The sequence below is a fragment of the Microtus pennsylvanicus genome, chromosome 1, assembly GCF_037038515.1.
Source record: "Microtus pennsylvanicus isolate mMicPen1 chromosome 1, mMicPen1.hap1, whole genome shotgun sequence".
Classification (NCBI taxonomy): domain Eukaryota; kingdom Metazoa; phylum Chordata; class Mammalia; order Rodentia; family Cricetidae; genus Microtus; species Microtus pennsylvanicus.
This window is the reverse complement of record NC_134579.1, coordinates 65,578,582-65,601,590: the sequence shown is the minus strand read 5'-3', so window position 1 is coordinate 65,601,590 and position 23,009 is coordinate 65,578,582. Positions and strand designations below refer to the sequence as shown.

Below are 23,009 nucleotides of genomic sequence, written 5' to 3'. Positions count from 1 at the left end.
CAATGAGCCCTTCTTTTCCATCTTTTGGGAAGGTTGGCCATCTTGGTAAGCGCTTGAGAAGAACCAAACTGTGTTCAACAAGGCTGGTTTCTTTAGAAACTGAAAAACATGAGCCACAGTTCTAACCTTGCTTCAGAATTGGATGGAGTTAATCTGGGATTTTCTGCACTCACCTGCATGGTATTAGTTGTGGAACAGACTAACATGGAGATGGGGTCACTGCACCCCTTTCCATGGTACTGCCCTGGTGACTCTCATCCCAACTGTTCGCCCTGTGAAACTCAGTGTCTCCTCAGAGCACCGGCTCAGCTAGACACTAGGGTGGCTTGGTTCAGGGCCATAGCTTCCTCGAGGAGAAGAGTTTCTCAGAAGGTGATAGCTCAGACGCTGTCTCATTAGGACAGTAGCATCTTATTCAGTGACCAACAATCATGCAGCAGGTTCAGTCAACAGGCCGAACCCCGAGGAAACCTGGGACAGTGAGGGTAAAGGCAAGAAGCAGCTATTTTTGCTTGTTCATCCCCTTTTGCTTTCAGACATTCTGTTTTCCCATTCCCATAAGCTTAGCCATAGCTCAGGTAGATCTTTTCCTTGTCAGTATAGGGTGTTGGAATGATCTCACCTTTTGATGTGAGAGACCCAGTGGCTTGGCTGCCTCTATGATTCCATTGCTTTTCACCTTACTTCAGAGAATGGGGGAAGGCAGGGGAAAAGCTCTTATTTAACCTTAGTAGCTGTTTCCCTCCTGGTAGATGTTCTCTAATGTGCAACTATCTAAAATTAGGCAGTCTCACAGGGCTCACTGGTGGGTTCTACAGGGCTGCCCTGTGGACTGGTATGGACTGGTGAGCATGGTAATCACATCTCGACTCGTGTGGATGGTAATCCCATTTGGACTGGTGTGGATGGTAATCCCATATGGACTGGTATGGATGGTATTCATATCTGGATTAGTGTGAATGGTAACCCCGTTTAAACTGGTGAGGATGGTAATCCTATCTGGACTGGTGCCGATAATAATCACATCTGGATTAGTATGGATGGTAATCACATCTGAACTAGTGAGGATGGTAATCCCATCTGGACTAGTGTGCATGGTATTCACATCTGGATTACTATGAATGGTAATCCCACCTGGACTGATGTGAATGGCAATCTCTCCCTCTGACTCCTCAGGAATGTTTTCTTCTAATATCTCCTGGAATACACACCGTAAAGACCTGTGCAACCTGCCCCATTGGGCAGCTTCTTGCTATGATGCTTCCAGCCTGAAAAGTTCTGTGGCTTTCCCTTTACCTACAAGATAATTGATACACGGCTTCCATTCATGGCTCTCCTCTCTCTCCTTCTTATTACTATGAAGGGGGGGTGGGCAAAACACAAAACTCTTCCTATGACTCTCTTTCCTTAGTTCTCCTTCATAACCACTGCTACAGCTTTTCATGGGTTTGATATGCAGGTAATGGCTAGAGGGGGAATAGTTTTACAATGGAAGGACCAATAAGGATCTCTTGAAAAGGTACTGTAGAGATATCGCCATCATCCCTCTTCATGCTCAGTTGGTACTACCATTCATTGCTCTCAAATATTTAGGTAAGGAAGCCTGCACCCAATAGAAAAGCATCATTCAGCACCTGCCCACACCAACATTCTCTTCTTACTCTGTGTTAGACATGTATAGACTTCTGGGGCATAAGATGCTGATGGCTCAGGTTTAGAGTTTAGTTGGGGAAGTTAGATTCATGAGTTGAAGAAGCACAAATTCAAATTAAAGAATGGCCTGATGGCATACACTTAGGAAGATCAGAGAAAGGAGAGTTGGTTGTTTTAATGATGATTAGAGAAGAGAGAGAAGAGAGAAACAAGTGGCGGCTTCAAAGGAGAAACAGGATCCACTCTAACCCTAGACATATGGGAAGATTTCAAAAGTGCTCGGGACTATGAGATGTCTCAGTGGTTAAGAGTGGGTACTGCTTACTGATAGCCCGTGGGTACTGTACTCTCACACACAATACCTTCCCAAGACATACACATGCTTTGGTATTTTTAAAGAGTCTTTTACTCAAAGGAGGACATTTCCAGTGAAAGGAGCTAGCATGCATGAGAGGTGGTAGATAAATATGGGATGCAAGCTTTTCAGCTTGACAGCAGTGAGGGTAAGTGAGAGGAAGCGGCAGAGATATCACCTGAAAACTGAGTCAGGCCAGATCAGAGAGTGGAGTCTTGACTGCCAGGATGAGAATGTTCATCTGCTTCCTTTAAAGCTGACGAGTATTGGATATGACCTCTATAAAGGACCCCCATCAAGACTCCTTATGTTTCCAAGTCCCAGTGTAAAGCTTATACTGGGGAAAGGCAATATTGTCATAGTTTTGTTATTTACTTACATATCTGTACATGCCGTGTCTTGTTCCCAGGAGATAGTTAAATGATAGAAGACAGCCATGGCCTTTAGCCCATAGCACCTCCCGCTAATGCAGGCTCTGGAAACTCCTGGGCTTCCTTCCCTTTCCAACATCACTCATAAATAAATCATTCAAATTGCTTAAAAATACCCAGCATCATGGAATCATTATCACTAATTCAAAATTATTCAGCTCGTTGAATATTAATAACATTGTAGTAGAAAATATAAAGTAGGCTTGGAATAGGCACTTCGACCTAATAATCAAAATTGATATTACTTATATCATAGAGACTGGTAAATTTTTATCATTGGGTAGATAAAATAGATGACTTCAATATCAGTTTTGTACTTTAAGATGCGACATGAAACTGTCAAGGTTATTAATATCCTGAAATGCCAGATATGTCATCTGTTGTTTTTCATAACACCTCACTGTTGAACAAAGGGAAGGTGACGATGCCATTCTTCTTCGTGCTCTCTGTTGAGACAGTCACCTTTCTCACTTATTAAGAGTTAGCATCAAGCCCCGAGTTCCTTGATCAAGAGCACTTTATCAATGTCATCTCGGGAGAAGGAAGTGAGCAATAGCTGCTGCGAGCCACACCTCGCATCCGAGAGAAGGTACCAGAACAAAACAGTAGCATTTGTTGTCACGAGTCACAGATGGAGCGAAAATCTAGTTTTGTGTCAATGTGAGACGGAGTTGAATAATGGAAAGTGACCTTCGGGTTTTAAAAAAAAAAGTCCTTTCTTGATTCCTTACCCTTTTTTCTATGGACAGGACACAACACTACAAAGAACTAAGAATATATTGACAAGTTCTTAAGGCAAAGACCAATTTATTATCAGGTTATTTTGCCACAGGGCTAGAGGCACCAAGCTTCCACTGGCTGCTAATGTTACTTTAAATAAAAATCAAACACAGTGAGGTTTTCGTCATTATGTTGTCGTTAACTTATAACATTCCCATTTGTGCGTTTCTGGGATTTTACAGACAAACTTACACTCATGCGCACTTACTTGTTAAGCTGACCATCAGGGTGATGGACACGTCTTGCATGAGATACTGATAATTACCAAAGATCTGTAGTTGCTGAAAGAAGGGAGAAGCCAGTGTAAGTCTCATGCCTGTTATCCTCCTGTTTCCCCTTCACAGTGCGCGGCAGGCAGCTGCTATTTCTTTCTTCTTTTCCAAAGGAAAATGTGGTCCGAAACCCATCGCTATCCCATTAGACTAAACGACCCCAGTAGCCATTTTCTCCGTATTTAACTCATTTCTTCATTACCAGTGTCATCATCAGAACCCAGCCAGCCTCCTACTGGCCACGTTGGCCTTGATAGGCATCACGGCAGTCTGGACAGCTGAATTCTCAGCACCAGATGTTAAAGTCTGAAAGTTTCTAATGGAATTTTAAACAGAATTTAAAGTCAAGGCCCCAGTTCATTTAACCGTGCAGGCCTCCACTCTTGAGTATGGACTAGTGACAACATAATAAAACTGGAGTTCGCTCATGTCCCCAACCTGAACGAGGCCTTTCCCTACTAACTCAGTGGTTCTCAACCTTCCTAAGGCTGCAACCCTAAAATGATTTCATTGCTACTTCGTAACTGTAATTTTGCTACGGTTATGCATCCTAATGTAAATATCTGTTTTTTTCAATGGTCTTAGGTTACTCCTGTGAAAGGGTGGCTCAACCCCTCAAGGGGTTTCAACCAGTACCCTGATTAAGCCACTGCAGAATTTAGTCTGCTATTTCTGCCTTCCCAAGGTCTGGCTACACACCAAACTTAGCTTTCCAGTTCACATTTTTTTTGGAGCTGAACTCATAAGGCCAAAAAGTCAAACCATTATTCTTGGGGACTGTCTTTGCAGCACCTTGGGCAGCCAGGCCTGGGGACCTGCTCCATAGCTAATAACTGAGTTCCATGCTGCAATCTGGTTCGGATGTGTTGCAGATGTCTGCAAGCGAGCGTATGCTGGGCTTTCCAAAGGCTCTGGACCAGTGTCCAGGCTGAGGTGCTCAGATGACACACCCATCAGACTCCAGACAGCAGTGGACAACTGTTGAGCAGATGGGTTCCAGTTCTCTTCAGTTCTGTGCCCAGCTTCATGAAAAGGTAGAACATTTTGCCTCTTGATGCCCAACTATTCTTTATCTACTCTCTCCCGTGTGTGTGTGTGTGTGTGTGTGTGTGTGTGTGTATTGAACACATTCTGTGTGCACTTGCATGCAAAGGGGTAAATGTCTGTGGCCAGAGGTCAAAATCAGGTGTCTTCCTTTACGGCTCTCCACCTTATGTATTTATTTATTTATTTATTTATTTATTTATTTATTTTTGAGATGGTCTCTCACTGACCCTGGAGCTCACCAGTTGACTAGACTACCTGGCCATTGAGTGCCCGAAATCTTCCAGTCCCTGCCTTCCATCACTGGAACTATAAGGTGTATGTTACCGAGTTCAGCTTTTTATGTGGACGCTGAGCCTCTGAACCCAGCAAGCACTTCACTGACTGAGTCATCTCCCTGGCCCCGGGTTACTATCTCTTGCCCTTTCTCCGAGTGGGAAAATTGCATGAAAAAAAGAACACAAGGCAAACTATTCAACAGCAGCTATAGAGTTTTCGATAAGAACAGCTCTCCTAGAACTGTGGAGACGGTGAATATAGGTCACTGACTTTCCAGAGGTGGGAGCTCGCCAGGGGCAAGACCCGCTTTGCATTTTGGATTGAGGTAAGGCTTGAAGGTGGTTTCCTGACCCCCTCCCTACCTGCTGGCTATTTAGCCTCCCACGTGTGTCCTTTCCAGCAATAACCTACAATATACCCTAATCCTGGGTCTCCCATTCACCTCTAAATATCCTCCCAAAACAATAAAACAGCTGAATTCCCCAAGTGTCCTCTGCGCCTGTTGGATTCTTTCATTACAGAGCAAACTACGCTTGAAATAATGAAGATTACTTTTAATCTATACACAGCTCCTCTATGTAGCTAACTTCTAAACCAAGATCACCATTGGTTTTTTAGAGTCCTCTGTCGTTGTAAGGAATCACCACTCCTTCACTGGTGTGTCTAACCCTGTTAAATTCTGAGTAGTTTCTGCAGGACAGCCCCACAGTGGGAGATTTTCAGCATTCCTGTCCTTCAAAATCAAATTCAAAACCTTCGCTTCCTCTTTATCTCTTTTGAGTCTTTTACCAAAAATATTCCACAGTTGGAGGCAGATCCATTTCCTGCGGAGTTATATTTAGGCTGCTCTCAAGCTCTGTTTATACCCCAAGGAAGAGACAGGCTTGCAGAGGTCAAGAGTCTCGGATTATCTAGAGAAAACCAACATCCTAGACAACAGATCCAGGACTACTGACTGTGAGCCTAGGCTGCACGAAGCACACCGGGTTCTCAAGTTTGTGGGCATCTGTTTCTGAGAAATGTCATGTATTTATAAACATTCGATAGGGTGTGGGATCCACATCCCACAGCTATAAATACAATGAGATCTGAGAAAAAATGATTTTAATTCATACCCAGTAGAGAAGTGATGTTCCAATAAACTGGATGATGCCATACATGGTCAAGTATTTAAATACACCAAAGGATGAAACCAGAGCAGCTCGGCCCTCCCTGTTTGAAGCAAACAAATACAAAATCTGCTTATATAGGCCACACAGCTCCTAGTCTTAACATTTCAAAAGGAGTTCATTTAAATTTTTTCCATTCTTTAGCAATTTCCATATGTATACAATGTATATAATACATTTGGCCACTCACCTCTCCACCCTCCCATATCCTTTTCCCACCCTTACAAAGACCCTTACCCCTTGCACCAAATCCCCATCCCACTTTTTGTGTCTTTTGGTTATGATTTTTGTTTCTGCTTTGTTTTAAAGCATTGCATTATAGGTCTAACCAGATATATATATATATATATATATATATATATATATATATATATATGAGCATGCGTGTGAAGCTAACCACTGAGGCATGTGTAACACGCCACTGATTGCACCTCTGAAGACGGCCCTTGACTGACAGTAGAGTCCCATGGAGGCTGCAATGTAGAGCCCATGACTGAATGTTTGCATAGTAGGTCTTGCGCATGCCCTGTGCTGGCAACTGCCACTCTTATGAGTTCGTGTGTGGCACAGCCGTCTCACACCTATCACATTCTCTCTCTGGCATTTTTTCTGTCCCCTCTTCCGTGATGACTCCAAGCCTTAGAGTGTGATGCAAGTGACCCACCAGAGGAGGTAATATGGGTGACCCACATAAGGCTGAGGAAGGTGTTCGTGTTTAATAGCCTGTCTTAAACTTAGCCATATATTCATTCTTTCAACTGTTTTTTTTTAACGTATGCTTACCTTTTTTTACAATGCTGGAAGTCAAAATCAGGTCCTTCCACATGATAGGCAAGTATTCTACCACTGAGCTATGTCCTCAGGAAATTATTGAATCCTTTTTCTGTATGATTTCTTAATTTTTTATTTGTGTATGTTACATGTATGTTAATATGCAGGTAAATACACACATTGCACATACACGTGGAAGCCAGAATAGGCTGTCATGTGTCTTCTTCAATCACTCTCCAGCCAGTGGCTTGAGATACAGTCTCTCAACTGGTTAGAAGTTTGGGGTTTTGCTAAGTGGCTATTTGGGGAACTATTAGGGTCCACTGTTTCTGATCCTCAACACTGGTGTTCCAGGCAGACAAATCTATGCCAAACTTTTTGCGTCAGTGCTTTGGATTTGAAATCAGGTCCTTAAGTTTGCAAGCCACATGCTCTGACCCAATGAGCCATCTCTCCAGGTCCTTGTTTTATTCATTGAACTCCTGATGCTTCTACTTCCACCTCGCAAATGATGGAACTACCGCCATCCACTGGCTTGTGCAATGCTAAGAATCAAACCCAGCATTTTGTCCCTAACAGGCAAACATTAACTAATGCACTGCATTCCAAGACCTATTTAACCCTTTATTCATTTGTTCTTTCTCTCACTCAGTCCTTAATTCACCCTTTGATTCTTCATCCACTTTTACTTAGGTCTTATGAAGCGCCCACCTTACACCAAAATTCATTACAAAAAGATATAAAATGAGCCCGGCCCTGTCCTTTCTACGAAGTCAGAATATTATTGTGTATATTCTAAGCATAATGCAGCATTATGATAATCTTCCGTGGCAAGCATTGGCTTGATCCTAATTTCTTCTACCTCAACACGTGCTTCCTGGAATTGAGTGAGATTTAGTGGCTCTCAGACACACTAAGCTAAAAGATTGGTGCTCTTCAAAGTTTAGATGTAACTGTAAAATTTAAGTTCTGACGTTTCTGCCATCAGTTAGTTTGTTTTTCTGGAGGAAACCAAGGTACTGGTAAAGAGACCAAAAGATGAAGCCTGCTGTAGACACTACAGCTTGGAACCTGCATCTGCATTATTCGGGGGAAATGCACTTTCGCTGGGGTTTGTTGGATAGTGATGGATCTGAGGACAGTATGAGAATGTAGCGTGATGGTTCTGCAGCTTCCTCTCGCCAAGGCAGACATGAGCCCACATGGGTTTAGCTTTGTTTCTAGTCCCTAGTGACATGGGCACCTGCTCAGCTCAAAGATGTTATAACTATACAGAAACATAAAACGGAAAACCCGGGAGCCCAAATACTAACTACTTGCCTCTGGCAAGAGGAGTGTTAAGGTTGGGAGATGGGCCAGGGTACTTCAGGCAGATGTTCCCCACCAGGCTGTGAACAGCTAGCATTTGCTTCCAACAAAGGATGGAGGAGAAAACAGACTGAAGAAAGAATGCAGAGCCTAGATTGTTTCCCCAAGTCTGACATAAACAATATGATTTCATCTTTTTTCCCCCTGCAGTTGTATATAATTTCAAGAAAATTAAGACAGCCAGATCCAAAACAAAGCACAAACACCGTTCTGAGGGCAGATTAAATGCTGTCTCCGTGAACTGCCAGGATCGCTGCCACTCTTAATGATTATGAATTTTAGTCGCTCATACATTTATCTGCGCATCCTGCAGCCATGCCTCTAATGTTCTGCAATACCAAGCTTAGAGCTAGATACAATGCTTGATAAAGAACTGAAAGCAGATAAGGGCTTCTCCCTCAAGGACTTGAACACCCAGTGACTCACGCTCTGAAGAATGACAATGAGACCTGTGGACCTGGACCTGTTCGTATAAGACTTGTATCTCATTACCTTTCTAGATCTTTCTAGGGAATAAGCACGTGTGGAGAATACCAATGGATAAAAGAACTGAACACAGAACCATATCTAATATTTTGAGGCTGTGAAATATAGAAGGGAAGAACATCTTCCCTAGAGTCTTAACAATAATCCATCTGCCCCTAACAAATTTTGCATCTTTGCTTGTATTGTAAACCAACATACTTCATTCTAAATGCATTCTAGATGCATTAAGACATTGGGTCACAGTCATATTTGGGCGGTCTGGGGGTTATGGTGTTTAAGAGTACAGAAGAACACATGTGTAGATGGCCAGGAATGAGGCACATGTGACCCAGATGTTATGTTGACAGAAAGGACAGGGTATTTCAGGCTTGGTGACTTCCAAACAGTCATTTCTCTGGGGCACCAAGAAACACGATGGAGAATCATGTGATTGCCCTTTCAGTGTAAGCTGAGGGATGACTTCCAGCCCACTGGCCATGGAGAGGCTCAGCTACCAGGTATTCCAGGAAGAGCATGGGGGAAAGACTTATGAACAAAATATAAAGCTGGGTGCTTTATTCCTCATCACACTTAAAATGTAGGTAGAAACGAGGTTAGAAAAGGGTGCAGGGAAGGAAAGCAAACACATGCCCCTCCTTCCCTTTCTTCAGTCAAGTACAATATCTTCTGCGGCAACACCCTGGATGTGTTTGAATTTTTATTTTAGAGTTATACAATGGTATTGGGGAAAGTTCTTTAATGATGCATTCTCATCCTGCTTTCTTATCTACCCCAAACCCATCGTAAAATATCACAGAAGGCATCCACTATCCGAAAGTCAGAGAAAGAGAAGACATGCAATCAGGTTTTAAGTATCAAAGCAATCTTCTAGCAGTCTACCTGACAACTCATCTATTTCTTAAAACTCACTGAAAGTTCGCTTCAAGGGTTTGCCAGTGTTTGTAAGCAACAGGTTATCATTCCTTGGTTAATGGTCCCGCAGCACTGGACCCACACCTGTGCTGGCCTTTATGACTTGAAATTCGTGTCCAGGTCCATCTATTTCCAGAGCCAGAGAATGAGCCATAACAACGAGGTAGAGAGGACAGGGCAGCTTACCTGATAAGATGAGGCACACACTCGATGTTGGGTGTTTTCGAGGTGAAGGGAGAGGCCACGGATGCTTCCTGTTCTGATAGCGAGATGCCCGCATGAGCCATTTTCAAAGCCTGGAATGATCCATCCAAGTCAAACCGTGACTCCTCAGACCAGGCTCTTTCTACCCAAATACCACAGCTATTTGAAATAGGCCAGTTCAACACAATATGTGGCAGATTGAATACAATTGGCCCCATAATCTCATAGGGAGTGACACTATTAGGAGGTGTGGCTTTGTTTGAGTGAGTGTGACCTTGTTGGAGGATGCGTGCACTGTGGGGGTGGGCTTTGAGGTTTCCTAGGCTCAGAATACCACCCAGTATCTCAGTTGACTTCCTGTTGCCTACAAGATGTAGGACTCTCAGCTATTCCTCCAGTACCATGTCTGTGTGCATGCTGTCATGCTCCCCACCTTGATGGTAATAGATTGAATTTCTGCAACTGTAGGTGAGCCACCCCAATCAAATGTTTCCTTTATACGAGTTGCTGCGGTCATGGTTTCTTTTCATAGCAGTAGAAACCCTAACTAAGGAACTGCCATTGTCCATATTCAGATCATGGTCCATTCTATCTCTTCATCTGATACCCTGTCTCCTCTGGTGCATAAAGTCACCATAAAAAAGAAACTGACTAAGCATGATCCTTAGTAGAAGTGTGTGTGTGTGTGTGTGTGTGTGTGTGTGTGCACTTCCACACATGCTTACTCAACGTACTATCTGTGTGCCATGCATATAGCATCAGGAAATGAAAGGACCCATTTATAAAGTCTGTAACAGGAGGACAGAAGGGCTGGAGAAGACAGCACAGTGGTTCTCAACACTCTTAACGCTGCAACCCTTTATCAAAGTTCCTCATGTTGGGCTAAACCCCTACCAGGAAATTAGTTTTGTTACTACTTCATAACTATAATTTTGTTACTATTATGAGTCATAATACAAATATCTGATATACAGGGTATCTGATATGTGACTCCTGAAAGAAGGTTCTTGGATCCCAAAAGCGTTGCAACCCACAGTTTAAGAAACACTGACGTAGCAGCTATCAGTCCATACTCTTGCAGAAAACCCAAGTTCAGTTATGCCTACATTGGGAGGCTCACAGTTATCTGTAATTCTATCTTCGTGGTATATAGACCCTGTAGGCACCTGTGTTCTCTCTCTCATGCACACACACACACACACACACACACACACACACACACATTTGCACATAATGAAAACAAACTAAATCGTTTACAAAGGATGACAGAATTTGGATGGCCATGGATTGGAGACTCCCACTGACTCGGTCCTACTCTCAGCAGGGCCATCCTCATGGGAAAAAAAAACAAATAACAAAAAACAAAAGATGAGGAAAGATATCTAAAACCAACTTTTCCTGCTGATTGATCTAGTCATCTGGTTAACTGCTGGTAAAGCATGTGTAGCGGGCAGCATCACCACCAGATGCCCAAATCAGGCCACACCCATCTGTAGGCACACGTCACTGCACAGATATGAGGATTCATTCATTTCCTATGAAAGCAGACTGACCATAGGCAAGCCAGAGAAAGAACGCAATCTCACAGGAATTGTATGACTGTGAGAAGAGATTCTGTATTTAGGTTGCCCTACAGTGCTTGCTTGCATGGTTTGGTGGGCAGGCAGGAGATTCCATCTCTATAAATCTTAGAACATTGCCTCCCTCTCCCTTAGTGTTTTACATCTCTACTGTGTGATTTAAGATCGTCTGCTGTATGTTAGAGTTAATTTAATGCATGAGTCCTCCGTCAGATGATCGCCTTTGGGGAGAAGAGAGGCTATGTCTTTTTGATATTTTTGTTTTGCTGTAAATGTCACATAATGAAGAGCTGTAGGTATTCATCCTAGGTTGAATGAATGGTCTAACAACTGCCCTCTAATGAAACACAGGCAGAAAAATTTACCCCAAGTCCTTGAGTAGGAACACATTTTTTTTTGCAGACATTGGAAAAAATATTTAAGAGGAAAGTAAAATGAATAGACAGATTTTAAATACCTGTTAAACTTTTTTGGATATAAACATATATAAGGAATAGAAAGCAATTTTCTTTTCCCCTCTGCCGTCTGTCACTCTTCCCTCTCTTCTTCTTTATCCTCCTCTTCTGTGTGCACTCTTTTGATAGGTTGAGCATCACACACGCTAGGTAAATGCTCTAGTATTCAGCTATAGCCTCATCCCTGGTCTTCAATTCCTGTACCACACTTACCTATTAAAGTACATATGTACATATATTATATATGTATATATATTATATATAATATATATTTCTCCAGGCCAACTGTTATTTCACCTACATCTTCCAAAGTCAGAACATAAAATGTATACTTCACTTCTGATAAGAGTGAAGAATAACCAGAGACTCATCTAATTTTAGTTTTGCTCTAGTGTGTAAAAACCATACCATTTAGGATTTCATAACAATTTAGAAGAAACCTAATTTTCAAAAATTAACCTCAGAGTGGGTTTGGTGGGGATAAATGCAATTTACACATAATTAAAAACTTTATGAGTTTCAACCTTTTCCTTCTCTAAGGCATTGCCAGCTGTGCACCCTGTGCAAAAGCATGCCCCTCCCAGAGGCTTTCTCTCCTTATAAGTGGCATTAAAGGCTTAAAGCAGGTAATCTTGTAAAGTCCTCAATGGTCCTGAACTTCGGGAGTGTCAGCAAATCACTTTATTATTCTGGGAATTGCCAGAAGACAGCGGAAGTGACGCCACCTGCCACCTCTTTCTGTTTCCAACCCATGCTGACGGAGAGGTAGGCAGTGACCCAGTGGCTGCTAGAGGAAGGATGAAGAGGCCCTAGGGATTTGTTGGGGAGCTCAAGAGAGATTCCGGAGTGCTGCCCGGGTTAGCCGAAGCCACGTGTACTCACCCCACAGTCATTGGCCCCATCTCCGCACATTCCCACACAGTAACTACAGAGAAAAAGATAGAAGAATCAACAGCTCAGAAGCTCTCTTGACTAGCTTCCATTATAACTAGCTCCAAAGGTGTGTGTGTGTGTGCACGCGCGCTTGTGTGCATGTGTTCTTGGACAGATGTGGAATCAAGAAAATGACTTTGAGAATCTTGGTTCAAGAAGGAAAACGTCCCCAACTCAATCGCTGAAATGCCAGTAACAACACCCCGGACATCGGCAATGACGGTAATGACACATTTGCAAAGGAAGTCAGGTTGATTATGTCCACTCTATCAAGCTCAAGGGCATGGACTGGTGACTGTAATGAGGTCATGATGACAGTACTTCTCCCCCAGTCTAAAAGGCAGGGCACAGCCTAACCTGGCCAAGTTGTTCTCACTGATGCCAAGAGTTCACTTTCAACATTAGGAGGAAGGGTCCCTGACACATGGCTCGGCAGATACACCTAGAGCATCCACGTGTTCTGGATGCGTCTCAGAGAGGCAATGAGGTAATGTGTACCCCTTGTATATCAGCTTGGTAAGTAACCAGGATCTAAATGGAAGAATACATTTAAATTTGCTGCCAAGGAAAAGGGATTTCTTATGCAAAGTCCTTTGGGCCTTCTATTACAAGTGAATGACACATTATCAACAGTGACTCGTGACAATGCTTTAAATGATTCGGTGGCATTTTTCCAGACTCAGATCATGGGTGATAAAAGTGCTGTTAGAATATCCTTATTAGGAGCTGATTCATAGGAAGTTACCCTTTTGACCTGCTCTGTAGCTCCAATGTGGCCCAAATGTAGACAAACTCAGCCTAATGCTGGGCTGGCGAGATCACAAGCTTTTGCGTACCATGGCATAGTGTCGCCTCTACCTGTGGCCATCTAATTGGCTTCCCTTCTGGAGACTTAAAGCCCATCATGAGTGTCTGCATCACACCTGGAGTCTTACATCTCGTGTATTTCCTGGGTTTAGAAAGAGAATCCAGAGAGCTTGATCTGTAAGACCTCAAAGAGGATGATGGGTAACTGAGAAGACAGCTCATTCTGTCCCAGTATGTGGGACATTCCTAAGCTAATTGTGTTTCCAAGGGATATACCTCTCAGAGTGCTAGCCAACAATGTTCCTCAGGCATCTGAGACAGGGAAAATTACTCTCTTTAGCCAATGTCGTGTAATGGCAGTGTGAATGAGCTAGCCGCTTACACCGGGCCACTTACGCAGTCTGAAAGCATAGGGAAGCTAATGGAAGGCATTTGAGACTTCGCTGTGAAGCTCAACCAATAAAATGTGATAATAAGAGGCAGTATCCTGATTCCGATAAGGGTAAGCTACAATTATCTTGTTTCACAACTCCCTGGGCCTTTTGGCTATCCGAAATCTTCAGGCTAGAAATCGTTAACACTTGCAGCAAGCAAGGAATGGGTAGGTCTGACCTCAACAGGACTTTCCATTTAGAGAGGACTTGACGACCAGTGCCCTGAGAGAGTTCTGAACTCGCCCTCTGTCTCCGGTCCCTACCAGCTGCCATTTCACTTTATGCCACAAGGGTCTGAAATGACCACTTATCGGATCAAGCAGATGACTTTTGGAGCGAACCCACACACTCCCGCCCTTCCCATTCTCGGCCACACAAACCCTCATTATTTCTTCGCTCTGCACTTAAGCAGGCAATCTTCCTGCAAGATAGGTTTTTATGGGCTACAAAATGAGTGCTTTTGCGGGGTAGTAGGTGTCTTAATGTGCCTCAATTGTTGCCACCTCCTGTAATTCACGTTACTGTGAAATCCACTCCCTTGAGTATGGGTGGGACTAGTGACATGCTCTGAATGGAAAGAAGGCAGCCTACACTTTAAGATTAGGGAATGAAAATGTAAGACCATCCCTTCCTTTCCCCGTCTCCCCTGCATCCCCCCACCACCTCTATTATTATTCTTGCTTTCTTGCTCTCCATGTGGAAGGCAGTGGTTAGCATTACCCTCTTTCCTATGAAATGGCCCACATCTCAAGGAGCTGAGACTAGCTTCTTCCAATGAGCAGTAAAAACCAGTGTCTCTATGTCAACCCACGAAAGGAGATGAATCTTGTGAGAGGTGGTGGCAGAGCCATCCATCCTAGTGCCACCAGACTCCAGGTCTGGCTAACAGCTGATGACGGTCCTTTGATAACGTACATCCTCGGTTACTGAACCAAGGCTTGCCCGAGCCACATCTGGACACCTGACCCATAGAAACATAAAACAATCAATGATGTTACCCTCGGACACTATGGCGTTGGCAGCTATGGAGCCACAGCGGACAGGGGTGGCCCCTTCGCCACTCCTGTCACTTACTTTAATTTCTGAAACTCTTCCACAAGGCTTGATTTCTGCCCAGGAGACATCCTTGCAAAAACAGTTCCATTCACCAGAATCTAAAGAGAGAAACAACCATCGCAGGAAGATTAGGAAGGGGGAAATGTTTCGAAAGTGAAAAGCCTGAAAATTCATTCCTGGCCACGGATTTAACACAGTGCTGGGTGTGTGACATTAGACCCAAAGCCAGGAATCGGAATGAGGGATCTAATGCTTTAATATTGAACTTCAAGTCCTCCATTGCAACTCCATTATATTTTGGCTGGGCCCAATTATTTTTTTTTCTCTTCTCCAAGAAGGGGTAACTTCTCATTAACATAGCAACGAAGGGGCACATGAGCAATCGGAGTACAACTCTTTGGGAAACGCAGCTCATTTCTCTCTGTTGCCATGGACAGAGAAGAGCACAACTGACCAGATGTGATAAATGAGGCTCTCTGCCCAGATGTGTCCCAACTTGCTGTGCAAACCCTAATTAAGTGACTTAACCTCTCTGAATTTCAGATTTCCGTCTCCACCCCAGGGCCCAGAATAAGAGCTTTCACAAAACCTTCAGGCCGCACATTCTTCAGTCCTTGACTTACCAAGGAAGGTAAGGAGGCAGAGAATATTTTAGCCTCGACTTAGAGATGGTTGCTACCATCAGTTTATATGCCCTGTGTCTCTACCACACTGACAGCACAACCCAGTTCAACACTATTTTAAAGCAGGGCACACAGAGGACAAGATAATAAACGATTTTGAAAATAAACCGTGGTGGTTTTTGCTTCCTTCTGCTGTGATTTAAGACTCCAGGCAGCAGGGGAAAGGAGCTCCACCTGACGGAGGCTGGTGCCTACAGAGAGACTGATGTACAACGAAGGCTGATGTGTGGATCTGCTAAGAAGCTGTGCCAGATAGAGGAGGGAAAGGAGGGAATCTGAGCAGGGCCTGGCTGCAGGGCAAACTGTGTCTATCAGTGCTGAAGTCTGAAGAGCAATGGTGTGGACATGCAGGATCTAGAAGGTTTAGACAGGACCAGGAACCTCCTGGGCCAAGGTGCTTTTAGCAAGGCACATTCTCAAACCCACGCCCACCTCAGTGACCCATCACCTTCTTGTTTTTTTTATGTCCCACTCACTTGAAGACCCTGACAGCCACCGGGACTTACTTTGGGCAGCATGCTGTAGAAATGCTGAAATAGCACTTGGTATGACTTCCCACTCATTGCAAAATGGTAACCTTTTCCACCAGGTGCAGAACTATTTCCGATATCAATGTAGGTTTCCTAAAATCAAAAGGCATTGTTTATCCGCATGGGCTCGTAAGCGGCACCTGCTTCCCTGTGAGCTCGGAAGAAAGCAAATGTGTGTTGCACAAAGAAACGAGCATCAGCAAGTGAGGGGGTCATTTGCCCATGGACCATCAATCTACAGGAAGAAGACAAGCAAAATTCCCCCCATAATTATGTAAATATATGATGTTCTAACAGCGTCCATCCTTTCCTGTGATTGTGTCCTCATAACAAGGTGTCAAGAATGTCTCTCTACTTCCTCTTCTTGTATCCTTGTGTTTCCTAAGATCTTGTAGCATTCATTCACCCCGTTCCTTCACTGCAACGAGGCATAGTTTGGTTCTTCAGACCTAGCTCTTCTTGTGTCTGGCTTCTAACTTTTGTTTGTCCTACTAATTCCCTCATGGTGCCCAGAGCTTCTTCCACACCTATGGTCCTGTGCACAGTTGTCATATGCTCCCAGACCTTTCCCTCCTTGTCATTTACAGGTAGCCCCCTTGGCTGTGCTCTGCTCCATCCAAGCTGACGGCACAGGAGGACACATTGGATGGTGTCCATTGGCTCCTCCCATCAGTCACCCACAATGGCTGCTCTCAAGATTTATCAGCAGGCTTTACATCCCTATAGGACTGGATTTAAACAGTACAGGAGGTGAGACTATTTTATTCATCAGAGAAATGTATATCATAGAAAACACTGTGCCTAGAAGGGGGAAAAGAAACACTATTCTGAAGCAACAGGAGGGAAAACCAACCCTCCTTGTCCACTACCAACTGCAAACCACTGAAAAAAGACAGGAATCCCTTTTCTTGGAGGAAGGCAGGGAAAGAGCCAGAGGTGAGGAGAAAGACTGGGACTCCAAAAAGGTATTAATATTATGAGTGTGAGTACAGTTGGCCTGTTTGTTAAATTAGTAAAGGCCCGGGCGGGGTTCTGGAACACAAGGAGATGCAGAGACTGTATGAAGCAAACAGGTTCACAATGAAATGAGTACTAGAGAGACACAGAAGACGCAGGGGCAACCACCATCTCTCAGAGCATACGTTAGTAGAGGTGATGCCAGATTAACCACCTCAACGAGCCGGGGCCGCTCTGAGCATGAGTCAGTCTGTGTGCTGCATCAAAGCCCCCTGTCTACATAAGAATGTCAGAAGCTGTTCAGCCTGAAACCAAGATGCATTTCTCTCATTTTATGCTGGAAGCATCAGGCCTTTAAGGAACACAAAAGTGGAGTGTTGTCCCACAATCATTCTCCTATGGGAGAGTTTTCCCCAGACAAGCAAACAGGAAGCTTGCTTTCTGGGAAACCCTACATCTGTCAGCTTTCCAGCAAGGTGCTATGCAATGCAGACGCCTGTGGGGCTGTTTATGGCGTCAAGGCCATGATCTGATGTCTGCTGTGAGGCTTACCTGTGTCCTTCTGCGAGCTTATTGCCTTCCTATTTGGGAACTCTGACTCAACCAGTGCAGCCTGAGGTAGGAAGTTTGTCAGCACCCCAGGCGATGACAGTGTATGGCTGGGTCTGCAAAAATGTCCCTTTTTTTTTTTTTTGCATGGTGTCGCACTTGAGACACACCACACCTGAGCTGTGATAACTTCCAAGACTCAGAGGGTTGTGCCACGCCAGGGCTGTGTTCTACAAACCCGGGGCCAGCAAGGGGTCTTTCAACATCTGCTCACCTTTCTCGGAGGGCTGCGCTCTTGGGTCCCCACCAGCTGCCAGGTCACAGAGGCAGGAAGGAGATCTTTTGGCTCGTTAGCCTCAACAATGATGACCTGGTGGCCATGAGGAATCATTTCAGAATTCTTAGCAACAGTGATGGCGGTTTGGAGGTTGTCACCTAGATAACAGAGAGACTTTTAAGGACAAACCTACAGCCACCAGAGAGAAGATGTCTCTCCCTCCCTTTGCTGCTGCTCACTGGATACATTTAGTGCTTTCTGTGCTGTCTTCTAACTACCTTCCCTCCCACCCAAGTGCACGCCTCTAGTGAGCAAACACCAGGTTCAACATCTCTCCCACTGTGTGTTTCCAATTCAGGCATAAACGAAAGAAGACGTGTGTGTGTGTGTGTGTGTGTGTGTGTGTGTGTGTGTGTGTGTGTGTGTGTGTGTGCTTCATGGCTAGTATTGAGATAACAGATAGCTCTTAGTGGTGAACATATGACTCCAGGCTAAATCACAGTATGTCCCTGGGATGTGGACCAACCACAAGAAGAAACACTGAGGATCAGGACACACTTGGGTTTGCTTACCATGTTCTGTGCCTGGCCATCTGTCCCCATATGTGTTGTGTGTGTGTGTGTGTTTATGTGTGCATATGTATGTGTTTGTGTGCATATTCATATATGAGGTCAGAGGTTTCTTCATTAATCATATTTCACTTTTTTTTTTTGGCAGAGTCTTTCTCTGAACCTAAAACTCCTTGATGTGCCCAGGCTATGGCTAGAAAAAAAACTCAGGATCCTCCTGTCTCCACCTTCCAGGACAGTACACAGGCATGAGTCACCTCACTCTGTTTTTATTATTGTTTATTATTATTATTATTATTATTAACATGGGAGCCAAATTTCTGAACTCAGCTCTGCTTGCATGGCAAGTCTTTTGCTGACTGAATCATCTCACAAGTATTTCTACTCCTAGAATCCCAGTTAGGATGGGTACTGCTGGGCAGAGAATAGGATCTCCACTGCCTCAGAAACTGCTGCTGCTGCTCGAGGGTTCTGCAAGGGTGGCAGGGCCGCACAGCGTCCTTCTCTCTATCTCAGTCACATGGATTTGCTCAGGTCATGCTTCCTTCCATTGTGCTGCTGGCCAGGCTCTGGATCCTACATACCTGTAATCATCACAGTCCTGATACGGGCCTCGCTCAGCTCCTTCAACACTGGCTTTGTTTCTTTCTTCAAGCGATTCTCCATTATGAGAAGTCCCAGGAATGTCAACTCGGACTCCACTTTCTCCCTTAGGATTAAGGATAAAAAAATGAACATTTTAAGGTGAAGCGGTGCGGTGCTCATGGCTGATTTATTTCTTTTCTTTGGAACCCCGTCTATGTTTTATCGGTGAAATAGTACACAGATTAAAAGAGAAAGCAACCAGGATTTTATAAGAAAAGCCAGCGGCACTGTCTCCATAAGATCCTTTGTCTCTTTCCCTAAAGCAACCACTTCCAGTTCCCAACTACGTCTTAGAAATGGGGTTCTTCTTTTCCCACCCTTGTTTATTTCATTGTCAACCACGGAAATTTTTTTCCTCAAAAATTACAGTCTTTCAAAATCCTTCAATATTTGTCCTTGACTATATATGTGTGTGTGTATAAATATGTATACATATACATACATATGTATATATATGTATATGTATATATAAAATCAGTTTGACAGTCACCAGTCACTCGGAGCACTCTGCATGAACGTCATCCTCACCACAAGGTCTTATGATCATAATGTACCCATTAAGTACTAAACTGTATTCGATTTGTGCATAAAAATAAATTAATATTTTCTTACTAAATAGAAGTGAAAACTCACCAGTTAATTACACTTATCGTCTGTGTGTGTGCTCATAGGCCTGTGATTTTTTGCCCGCATGTTCCTATATGCACAATGTGTTCCTGATGCCAGGGAAGCCAGAAGAGGATGTCAGATCCCCTGAAACTGGAGTTATGGGTGGTTGTGGGCTGCCATGTAGTTTGTGTTGGGAACTGGTTGTGCAGGATAGCAAGAGTGCTTCACCTTGGAGCCATCTCTTCAGTCCCTCATCAGCCATCTTACTAGGCACGCGAGGAGCTCATTGTGCTTTGGATTTTCATTTTCCCAACTACATTTCAATGCCTTTTTATGCATTTTATGCCTGTGTGTATCACATGTCTTAAACAAGTGTCTACTTAGGTCTTTGGATCTTTATAAAAAAAAATCATACTGTTTTAATTATGAAGTTACACTCTCCTGATAAACTTTGAATAGTGATTTTTTTTTTTATTAAATTACGTTGCTGGAGGCAGGCCTGGTTCAGCCTGTGTTCCTTGTTTCCTGGTTGGCTGCCATGTGAACCTCCCTGGGTCCCACCGCAGCACAGCAGATAGAGATACTCCCCCTACTTTCCCTGCTGTGACTGGCTAAAATCCCGCTCAAACTGAGAAGCAGAATAAGCCCTTCTCCCTTGCAGTGTTTCTATCAGGTATTGGGTCCTAGCAGTGCAAAGGTAATTAACCCAGCACGCGAAGACAAACTGGAAATGGACTGAAGTCGTCAATGTCAGACCGAAAAAGGAAACTCGGAGAGGAAATCACAAAGGGACATTTTCTTGAGATTAACCTTGTCAATGATTTTGTGGTTATGACACCAAGAGATGGCACAATGGCAGAACAAAGGTGTGCTTTTGTTTCCGATGCAGCTCATCGCCTCAATCAGTTCTCCGGGCAACTTAGCCTCTACTGTGGGAACATGCCATCAGCCGTTGTGCCCCCCACCCTGTCCTTCAATGCCCAGCCTCTGGCAAGTTTTGCCTGCACTTATTTAACTCACATTTTGTTTAAATACCTCTCCCCAGAGGATGTCTTTGACCTCCTTAGATGAAACTGTAGTGTGCATTCTTAAAGGTTCTTTCCACTTGGTTCATTTCTCCCCTCTGAGATATTTAAGAAACACCAGAATACAATGTATTATAGATGTATTTTATTATCTGTTTCCCCAATTAAGATTTAAAATACTTGGGGTCAAGCAGTTCATTTTATTCATTTCTGTAGTTTCTGAACATTTAACACAGACTGCATGTTAATAGATATCTACTAAACCAAGAAAGGGTTAGGCTTTTTTTCTTTTCTTTTTAAATTTTTTGTTGATTTTGTTCAGCAAGACATTTTTCTCTGCTCCCCTCCCTCCCTCTCTCCTCCCCTTCTACCCTCTCCCAAGGTCCCCATGCTCCCAATTAACTCAGGAGATCTTGTCTTTTACTAATTCCCATGTAGATTAGATCCATGTATGTCTCTCTTAAGGTCCTCATTGCTGTCTAGGTTTCCTGGGATTGTGATTGAAGGCTGGTGTTCTGTGCTTTATATTTAAAAACACTTATGAGTGAGTACATATGATAATTGTCTTTCTGGGTCTGGTTTACCACACTCAATATCATGTTTTCTAGCTCCACCCATTTGCATGCAAATTTCAAGATGTCATTATCTTTTTCCTCTATGTAGTATTCCATTGTGTAAATGTCCTACATTTTCCTTATCCATTCTTTGGTCGAGGGGCATTTAGATTTTTTTCCATCTTCTGGCTATGACAAACAATGCTGCTATAAACATAGTTGAGCACATGCCCTTGTGGTATGATTGAGCATTCTTTGGATATATTCACAAAAGTGGTATTGCTGGGTCTTGAGAAAGGTTGTTTCCTAATTTTCTGAGAAATCGCCATACTGATATACAAAGGGGCTGTACCAGCTTGCATTCCCACCAGCAATAGAGGAGTGTTCCCTTTACCCCACAGCCTTTCCCGCATAAGTTGTTATCAGTGTCTTTGATCTTGGCTATTCTTACAGGTGTAAGATGGAATCTCAGAGTTGTTTTGATTTGCATTTCTCTGATGGCTAAGGATGTTGAGCATTTCTTTAAGTGTCTTTCAGCCATTTTTAGATTTCTCTGTTAAGAGTTCTCTGTTTAGATCTGTACCCCAATTTATTGGATATTTGTTCTTTTTATATCAAATTCTTGAGTTCTTTGCATATTTTGGAGATCAACCCTCTGTCTGATGTGGGGGTGAAGATGTTTTCCCATTCTGTAGACTGCCGTTTTGTCTTGTTGACCATGTCCTTTGCTTTCCAGAAGCTTTTTAGTTTCAAGAGGTATCATTTATTAATTGTTTCTCTCAGTGTCTGTGCTACTGGGGTTATATTTAGGAAGTGGTCTCCTGTACCAATGTGTTTAAGTGTACTTCCCACTTTCTCTTCTATGATGTTCGGTGTGGTTGGCTTTATGTTGAGTTCTTTGATGCACTTGGACTTGAGTTTTCTGCATGGTGATAGATATGGACCTATTTTTGTTCTTTTATATGTTGATATCCAGTTATGCCAGCACCATTTGGTTAATATGCTTTCTTTTTTCCATTTGATATATTTTGCTTCTTTGTCAAAAATCAGGTGTTCATAGATTAATATCTATGTAGGTGTGTGAATTAATATCTGGGTCTTTGATTCCGTTCCATTGGTCCTCCTGTTTGTTTTTTTTGTCAATAAGGCTGTTTTCAGTACTGTAGTTCTGTAGTAGAGTTTGAAGTCAGGATTGTGATGCTTTCAGAAGTTCCTTTGTTGTACAGGATTGTTTTATCAATCCTGGTTTTGTTTTTTTTTTTTTTTTTTTTTTGCTTTTACATATGAAGTTGAGTACTGTTTTTTCAAGCTCTGTGAAGAATTTTGCTGGGCATTGCATTGAATCTGTAGATTGCTTTCAGTGAGATTGCCATTTTTACTATGTTAATTCTACCTACTCAAGAGCATGGGAGATATTTCCATTTTCTGGTGTCTTCTTCAATTTCTTTCTTCAAAGATTTAAGGTTCTTGTCATACGGGTCTTCCGCTTGTTTGGTTAGAATTACTCCAAGATATTTTATGCTATTTGTGGCTATTGTGAAGGATGATGTTTCTCTGATTTCTTCCTCAGCCCTTTTATTATATGTGTACAGAAGGGTTACTGATTTTTTTGAGTTAGTCTT

At 43.2% G+C, this 23,009-nt stretch overlaps 1 protein-coding gene across 1 annotated transcript in view; it reads right to left on the bottom strand.

Annotated features, from left to right (window-relative positions):
- Atp13a5 (ATPase 13A5) overlaps positions 1 to 23,009 on the bottom strand; it is a 129,127-nt gene that overhangs the window by 25,528 nt on the left and 80,590 nt on the right. The window contains exons 18-25 of the mRNA XM_075967586.1: positions 19,139 to 19,263; positions 17,983 to 18,143; positions 16,179 to 16,295; positions 15,008 to 15,087; positions 12,642 to 12,684; positions 9,707 to 9,816; positions 5,930 to 6,026; positions 3,428 to 3,500 (exon numbers count right to left, since the gene is read on the bottom strand). Of these exons, the coding sequence (XP_075823701.1) occupies positions 3,428 to 3,500; positions 5,930 to 6,026; positions 9,707 to 9,816; positions 12,642 to 12,684; positions 15,008 to 15,087; positions 16,179 to 16,295; positions 17,983 to 18,143; positions 19,139 to 19,263 (806 nt within the window). The remainder of the gene's footprint in view (positions 1 to 3,427; positions 3,501 to 5,929; positions 6,027 to 9,706; positions 9,817 to 12,641; positions 12,685 to 15,007; positions 15,088 to 16,178; positions 16,296 to 17,982; positions 18,144 to 19,138; positions 19,264 to 23,009) is intronic.